The sequence below is a fragment of the Falco naumanni genome, chromosome 3, assembly GCF_017639655.2.
Source record: "Falco naumanni isolate bFalNau1 chromosome 3, bFalNau1.pat, whole genome shotgun sequence".
Lineage (NCBI taxonomy): Eukaryota > Metazoa > Chordata > Aves > Falconiformes > Falconidae > Falco > Falco naumanni.
Genome location: NC_054056.1, coordinates 96473818 through 96482419, shown reverse-complemented (window position 1 = coordinate 96482419; position 8602 = coordinate 96473818). Strand labels below are relative to the sequence as shown.

Sequence of the window (8602 nt, the reverse complement as noted above, 5' to 3'; positions counted from 1 at the left end):
CTTAAGTAAAAGCGTGGAATTTGTATCAGAAGAAATAAATTTGACTTTCAAACCTTTGTATTTTGTTGGGTCTTAAATCAGTTGCTGCAGTGGCTTGAAGCAAGTGGATGGTTCACTGGATGTATCCCACACAGTGGAAATCAGCTCTCCTCCATGGCAGTAATTCCTCCTTCAAAATACTTCCGTACAGCCACAACTCAGTATTACAGCTCATTTTTAAAACAAGGGAAGGCTACTGAAATAAAATTAGCTGTAGTGGAAAGTATAATAATTTCGATGAGATGTTCGGTCACTGATCACAGAACAAATACTGGCAAGCCCTGTGGCCAAAGCTACAGTGTATACATACAGCTGCTATGTATACACTGCACCACGCCAGGGCACCTACGTAGCACAGCGTTCAACAGTATGTGTACTACTAGCAGCGTAACTATTACAACAGAAACTCAACAAGAATTGCAAAGCTCGTTAGATAAGCAGGACAGCAGAAACCAGAGCTTGAACAGATCCGACACTGGCGATACTGCAGCGGAACAGCCGGCGGCAGCGCTTTGGTTTGTACACACTACAGTAAGCGTACACCATTCACTCAGCTGGACACTCTCCGCTCTAGTAGCACAGCGTAGCTCTATTCACATTGCAGTAGCATGACCTCTTAAGGGGAGAAAGAGCAGAGGTTTGGTCCCTTAACCGAGCTCCCTGTTGCTGTGACAATAGTAAAACAACCTGACGACGTGTTCGTTTGCAAAGGAAGAACATGAGAGAGATTTAAGATTCACATTCTGAAAGGAATACTGGGGAGAATCCAAATAAAGATTATTATTTACTTTAATCTGAAACAGAGTGAGTGGTAAAAGTTTTTACTCCTCTTCAAAGACTGTCTTTTATGCATATGTGATAAAACCTATAGGGAAAAAAATAGTCTAATATAGTATATACATGTGAGCAGGAGGATATAAGCACAAGCCACGTGACAAATCATGCCCTTTTGTAGATTACTCAAAAAGAGTAATTAACATTGATCGGATTTAGAGCTGAAAGATGACATGGTAAGAATCCCAGGTATCTGAGGCATCAAGTTAGTCAAAGAATACATCCAAGTACTGTATGCTGAGACAGTCTCCTGATACCAAACTCTTTCAAAACTTGGCTCATAAAAGTCTTCAGCATATAACAAATCTCAACTCCATACAATCACAGAAGCAAACCTTGCCAGGAAAGATTGAAAGAAATTATACTGCGGAAAATTCATATTGAGTTGAAGGCAGGAGGTACATCAAGACAGTACCTTTGATCTCATCTGTATGGTCTTTTAGATGTGTCATATAGAAGTTAACTATACCTTTGGTTAATAAAATCCATGGTCTTTCATTAATACACATGCATTACTCTGTAGATCCTTTCGACAGCTAGTTACATCACTGTTACCACAGTCACTTATGATTTACCTCAAATGTCTTTCTGTTCCTTAAATAATTTAGTATTTATACAAGTGTGATTGCTACTGTACTGCTTACTATACTGCTGTTCCTTTCCACTTTTTTCCCCCCCACGTGCCTTTTGAAGACTGGTCCAACACTCAGCAACAATCAGCTACTGAAGATTTTCTGTGCTCCTGTATAATTCTTCAAACTATAATTTTAATAAAAGTCTTCACAGTAGCATTTTAAAATGTAAAATATGCTTTATTTGCAGTACAATCTTAGGATAGAGACTAAGCACTTTAATTAATGTATTTTGTCAGCAAGGATAATCTGAGACACCTTTCTTTTTTTCTGCTCTTGAAAATGGCTGGAGCCAGCATATTTCACTCTCACCACTTCCCATTGGGCTTTCAAAACCCAGAACTCCCAAGAAAGATGTATTCAGTAATGTTACTACATGAACAGCGGTAACCTGCATTTGTGCTTCTAGGTGAACTCCAACTTCTAAATAAATTCCAACTCATGTTTATTTTTACATATATTTAGATTTATTTGCTATACATCACTGTGACCTTATAGTACTTTAAATCCATTACAGGATTTTTGTTGTTGTAATAATCAGTCTTAACTCCACAAAGACATTAATACTGCTGTGGAAGACCAAAGGGGAGAAAAGCCATTTCAATTTATTTACAGTTCCTTATTTTGTAAACATTTAGTCTACACATTGTACTAAGTTCTAATAAGGATAAAGAGCTATACATAGAGACAGGAAACAAAGCCCTGTACTTCTATTCATATTGAGCATTAGCATATTATAGGTGAAACATCTGCCCTTTCTCATTACCATAGCAGTAAGCTGTCTTCAAATAAGTTTTTAAAACTTTCCGGAGATGTAAGTATTTTGAAATAATATACAACTACATCTACTTAAGCCAACCCATTTGGCTTTTATTCCATTTCTAGAATAATTTAAAGTGCTATAAGCAACCCGTCAATCAACACTTTTCTATAATAACAAAACTACTTTAAACATTAATTTACAAGATAATATACAATGTTCATCTGAAATAGCTGAAATTTCAGCACAAAGTCAGTCACTGTCACACTTAACAGCAATTTTTTTGGGTTTTTTTTTGGTCTTTTGTTTTGTTTTTGCAGAACATAGAATAAAAGCTTTGAAACAAACAGTTTTGTTGAGCTGTTATTGCCACAATGGCTTATCAATTTTTCTACAAAAGTGGACAAGAGCTACTGGAACTGTATTCTAGCCTGTCATATTTTTTTTTTGAGGTCACATGACAGTAAGTTTGCATATTAAACGAGTCTACTGAGTTACAATATTGTCTACCTATAGTACATTATCTCATTTTAATCAGAGCTGGTGCTAACTGTAGATTTACAACATAGACCCACTCAAAAACACCACAACTATTTTGTTCTTTGGACAGGAATAAGCTATATTCTTGGAGTTGATGTGCTACACGGCTACAACAGTATAACAGTATATATCTGACACTTTATGCTGAAGAAAGATGCATCTGTTTCTGTACTTTTAATGCCCTACTATAGCTACAAATTGTTCACCAACTTTTGCTTGCTTTAGCCTTTTGATTTTGTGGAAATATCATATTCTTACATTCCCTTGCTATTTTTAAGTCCTTGCCATGTAGCTCAATGTTGTCAGTATTTGTCCCAAACCTGCAGATCATTAACAGCATGTGCAAAACACTTTTTAACACAATCAGCATGCAGCTAGAACACGTATTAACTGACTTTTTTTCTAAACATGAACAATAAACAAGACAAGTGGCACTGTTGACTTTGGATATCTTCTAACTTCACCGTATGTGTTATGAAGGAATGCTAGGCTTCTCATCTATTTGTGGCACAGTATGAATTAACCTGTCATTGGTCCAGACCCATCTCTGCAGTACTGCTGCCAAATACCCACATGCAGCTTTCTTCTTACAGGTTCACAGAGGGCAAACTTCATTCATAGACATAATTTGAATACAAAAATAATAACCTATATTCAGTGAAGCAGCCCCCTAACAGGTTTGCAGAAAGGTGTGTGTGGGAAACCTGGGAGGTGACTATAGTAAGGATAAGAAAATTTTGTAGGCCGCAAGGCCCAAAGTAACCAGTGTTAGTTTTTAGTCTACATGTTCTTTATTTTGTAAAAGTGTCTAAAGCTTAGAAAAAGTAGGACAGTATACTACAGATATGAGAGCATGAAAAAAAGTCTGCTATTTAAAAATAGTAACTAGATGGCCACGTTGAAAACTTAACAAAAAACCCCCACCAAAATCAAAAACAATCAGAAAGGTGAAATGGTGCATTATATTGCTCCGAGGGATTTTTTGAGCTGCACTGATTCATGTCAGGTTTGGGACAATACCCTGTAAAAATAGTTAAATACTCATTCAAAAGCCCATATTTCTATGTCTTGAATAATGAAGTCTTCTCGCTTAGAAAGTGTATGATTCCCAAATGTTTTACATGAATGACTTCTTCCATGGTAGAGATCACCATCAAGCCAAAGAGCAAACTCCCCTCTGCAAGACAGACAATGTATTAAAGCAAAAGACTGAAGGAATAAGCATTACACTTAAGAATGTATTCTTCATTCAGAATTCAGAAATGAAGAGGAACTACAGAATTCTTTTTTGACACAAGTAACTCATAGGCGCTGATAAAATTTGAAGCTGCCAAGATTCTCCCCCCACACCCCCCCTTATTATTAGTTTGGGAATATCCCTCTTTCAGATATTCTGAAATAAAAAACTAATCAGACTTCCTCAGTTTTCAGCCCCTTCCATTTGTATTAAGAAAAGGGCATAAAAGTACTCTTATACATGAGGAGAATGCTGATAACAAGTAAGGGAAACATCCCAGAAGCTTATGCACTTGCATGGACGAGGGGGCAGGAAGTGGGTGACAACATATAATTTCTGAAGACAATGACATGTCTTGGTATAAAAAGAGTTTTGGTGCAAGCCTCTTCTAGTTAAACATAATTTTCACATTTATGTGCCCTCAGAATCGTAATAACCTGTGTCCATCCTGAATATACCAGACGCACAGGCAAGTAGAGCATGCAAGGCATCATAACCTTGCAGGCTGAAACTTGATGCCATACTAGACTGAAGACAAGCCTCCTGTTCAAGTTTCCTTGACACAGGAAGCTAAACATCTGACATACTAAATCTTTCTTGGCTGGTAACTGTTGAGTCCTGAGCTATCAAACTGAAGTAAATTCAAAATTTTCTTTTCAAAGCTATGCAGACATGCACACTTAGACTCTGATAACAAACCCCACCACCACTACTTACCCTCCTCCACCAAAAGCAAGGGAGTCCATGTCTCCCTTAATGAAGAACATGTTGTCTCCTGTCCATTTGAAAACCTAAGGGGGGAGGGGGGGGGAAGAACAACCCCAAAACAGACTAGTAAGTTAAAATACCTGAACTTTTTGTTTGGGTAGAAAAGAAACCAAACATCAGTGGAGACAAACTATGGGTAGCTAGAGACCAATTTAATGAAGTTACAAAGTTTACACAGAAGATTCAGGGAACAGATATATGCAGACAGTTATTCTTGTATGTTTTATACTATTTAAAATAAGACCATTCCAAAATAGGTGGTCTTTAAGCACTGACACTTCTACACAATGAAAAATACCAAGAAAATATGCTTCGTTAGATGATATGCCCTTTAAAGGATGTAGTTTGTCAGTTTTCAGATAGACATCTAGCAGAATTCAGAACAGTAGAAAAATCTTCAGTACAATGAGAGTCAGGTTGAATATGTTTCTCACTATGCAAACACTACCAATTTACTATGCAGTTATGGATTCTGTGGAAAAACTAGTATGATGACATTTTTGGGTCAGCTCCTAGAATTTTTCAAGATTATGTAATGTTAGATTTATTCAGTAAGTATTTTAGGTTAATGCATATGGGAGGGAAGGAAGCAAAAGCATACAAAGTAATTACTACTTACCTCAAAATCTGGAGAAAAAGTGAACATAAAGGTCTCCCCAGTGCCATAAAAACCATCACTCACTTTAAACGGTTCAGATGCTAGTGCACCAAAAACCTGTAAGCAAAAATAGGCAAGAGAAAATACGTAAGAAAAACTACACAGCATCTGACTGGTTTCGAGAAAAAAGATTGCTGGTCTTCTAAAGAATACCAGGGATAATTTTCTTCAGATATCCTGATAATGCACATCAGACTGAGGCTTAAGTCTAACATAACAATCACGCCAATAGTAGATATTTTGCAATCCTTTTGTTTAATTCAAGCACTAATCACTTTGCAATAAAATTTTAGTAATATGCACAATGGCCAACAAAATTAATGTAATGAAGCTAGTACTGCACATTTTACAAGTCACTGTTGAGACTGCATTGTTATGGAGCAGAAGAGGTAGGACTTACCAAATTTCTAGTCATAACAGCCAGAGAAGTTTCCTTGTATTTTATTACTATGTTACCTATTTTTTAAGGTCAAAACATCGCTACACCGACAAGATATTTTAGTCATGTGTAAAACTATTCCTTTACTTAAGTGAATTACCTTTGAGCATACACGTGACCAGTATTTACACTCTACGCTGAAGTTTTAAACTTACGCTACAAGATGATGAAAAAGTATCAGTCACTAAAGGCACTCATTTTATAAAAACCTCTATCAATTTCAGATGCACTGTTAAACAGCAAGTTCAGTCTAAGAGCTTTAAGTTCCATGAACTGAGGTGCAAGCTTCGGTACCTCTGTTTTAATGCAAGCTCACAGGAAAACTAGCCCAAAACTTCTTTGCACAGACATTTATCTCACTCAACATATAGGATCAAACGCTGGCCAGATATTTCTGTTATCCCACACATCTAAACAACAAGAACAGCTTAAATGGTAGTTTCTCTCTTATGTTTTGCTTTCTGGGGAAATCAGGCCAAGTCAGATGAAAATGAAGGAACTCTTTCAAGAAGAAAAAAAAATTTGTTTTCCTGTTACTTTCCAGAAGGCTTGCCCCCCTGCCCCTTCTTCCTTTTCCTGTGGGTGGTGGTGTGTTTTTTTTTTTTTTTTTTTTTTTTTTTAGGGTAGGTGGTTTGCAATGAGTCTCCAATGTTACCAAAACCAATGTTACCAAAACCTACAGCTTTTTTAGAGGTTTTTTTTTTTAGCCCACTACTAGTTAGATGGCCTCATGGGTCTGAGTGTTTTGGCTCATGGGTGTTTTTTTTTTGTTTTGTTGTTGTTTTTTTTTTGTTTTGTGAGTGGTTTGCATTTTTTTCTTCTTTGTCCAACCCTTTAAGCAAAATTGCTAATCAATTTTAAAAAGAAATTGAGCTTGGAGAAGACTTTTGGGGAAAAAAACAAGATGAAACTTAGCCTTTACTGAACTACATTATGAAAAGTTACAAGGTTACACTTGCTCCTCACTCAACTGATTGTCAACATCAGATAAAGGCTATTGTCCATGATTATGAAGACAAAGAACAGGGTCTCAGAGGAAGTAGCCCAGAAAATAAATGAATTCTAGTTTGAAGGAAAAGTACCTCAACTGAAGGTAAGACAAAACCAATTTATTTCATAAATATAAAAGCTACAAAGTAGGCAGAACAAGGAATGCCAAAAAGGACTGAGGATGTATGCTCAGCAAGTAGCAAGAAACTGTCTGGTCATTTTCTGTCACTCCTCAAAAAGGATAAGCCTCATTTGGGATCATCTCCAAACCAGATAGCTTAGAAAACAGGCAGTGATCTTGGGGGCTAGAATATGAAAACACCTGCTCTCTCTTAAAACACACGCTGTAAAAGCATAAATAATATTTATCTTAGCATATTGCTAGTGAAGTATTTCTGGATACTCTCCTATATAAGCAATATTCCAATTCTTTTTAGGTTACAGAAAGCAGCTTTCTAGGACTATCTGTCAGGAAACTACAAGATATTAAAAATAAATTAACCTCTTTCAGAAAAATTGATAGCTTATTTAAAAAGTAGATGACCCTGGTTAATTACCAAAGGGCACAGTAGGCTACCATTGTCCTGTTTTTCATTATTGTAGATCCTTGCATCAAGAAGAAAAAGACTTCAAAACCTATGGAAATTCAATGTATGGAAAGACAGTGTAAAATGCGTTTTTCCTTGTCAAATGCAAAGATGTTTCTCATTAATAGCCCGAGACACAGAAAACTCCACTTTCACTACACTGGTGATGGACTGAGCATGTACACCTTGTCAGAGCCTTTCTTTCTGTAGCATACGTTGCTCACTGTATATGGATTTCACTCACTCTTGTGTGAAACCTAGGTAGGATTTGGCATAAACTATGAAAGGTAAGTTCAGTGGCTACTTGACACAAAAGTCCAAGGAACACTTCCATACATGTTCCCAGGCACATGCCTGTAAGTTGAGATTTGCCATGGGTTGTTTCACATAAAAAAACCTCCCCAAACCACTATGACATGTTTACGAGTCCCCCGTTTTGATTGGGTGAATGTGACATTTTTTGAACATGCAAGTTGAGATATTCATACGGAAGGTAATCTCTATACTTTCAGCAACAGAACAACACTACATGCTGGTGGCAAGACAGCCCTATCAGAAGCTAGTATGGGAATTGGAGAAGGAAAGTTACCAAAGGCTTTAAAGACCTTTAAAATAAAGCTGATGTTTATCAAGACATCTCAAGCCTATTTACTAGTTTTTATCTCCAAGATTAAAAATTAAATGAAGAAAAAGGTTCCCTTTTAAAGAACTTCTGGGGAAAAGCGCTCTACTAGCAGGGATTTTTCTTTTTAAGGGATCCCTGAGGCAGGAAACAGAAGGAAAAAATTCCACCAAACCAAGTTGTAACCTGAATTAAAAAACACATCCTTCATTTACAGTTTTCAGACCCCCTGAATGATATGAGGTGGCATGCCCATGCTTCTGAAAATAAACAGTAGTTACCAAAGTGGGACAGATAAGTGAAGCATATGCTACAGATTTTTCAGTGGTCTGTCAATACTTCATGACAGCAGTAACTTGCTTCCATGGGAGAGCACAGAAGTTTCAGAAAGAATCAAAGTCTCATGCTGCCTAGAACATTCACCTGTTACTGGAATACTCAGAGAGGATGTTTGCTATTCAAGTGGTGAGATGTGATCCACTTTCTGAAATTTATA

General features: G+C 36.8%; 1 protein-coding gene across 14 annotated transcripts in view; it reads right to left on the bottom strand.

Annotated features, from left to right (window-relative positions):
• Positions 1–2564: 2564 nt before the first annotated feature.
• Positions 2565–8602, bottom strand: part of OXR1 (oxidation resistance 1) — a 285831-nt gene continuing 279793 nt past the window's right edge. For all 14 annotated transcript variants that reach the window (XM_040586186.1, XM_040586192.1, XM_040586183.1 and 11 more), the window contains 3 exons: positions 5430–5525; positions 4760–4833; positions 2565–3982 (listed from right to left, as the gene is read on the bottom strand). In XM_040586186.1, the coding sequence (XP_040442120.1) occupies positions 3847–3982; positions 4760–4833; positions 5430–5525 (306 nt within the window). In that variant the 3' untranslated portion in view covers positions 2565–3846. The remainder of the gene's footprint in view (positions 3983–4759; positions 4834–5429; positions 5526–8602) is intronic.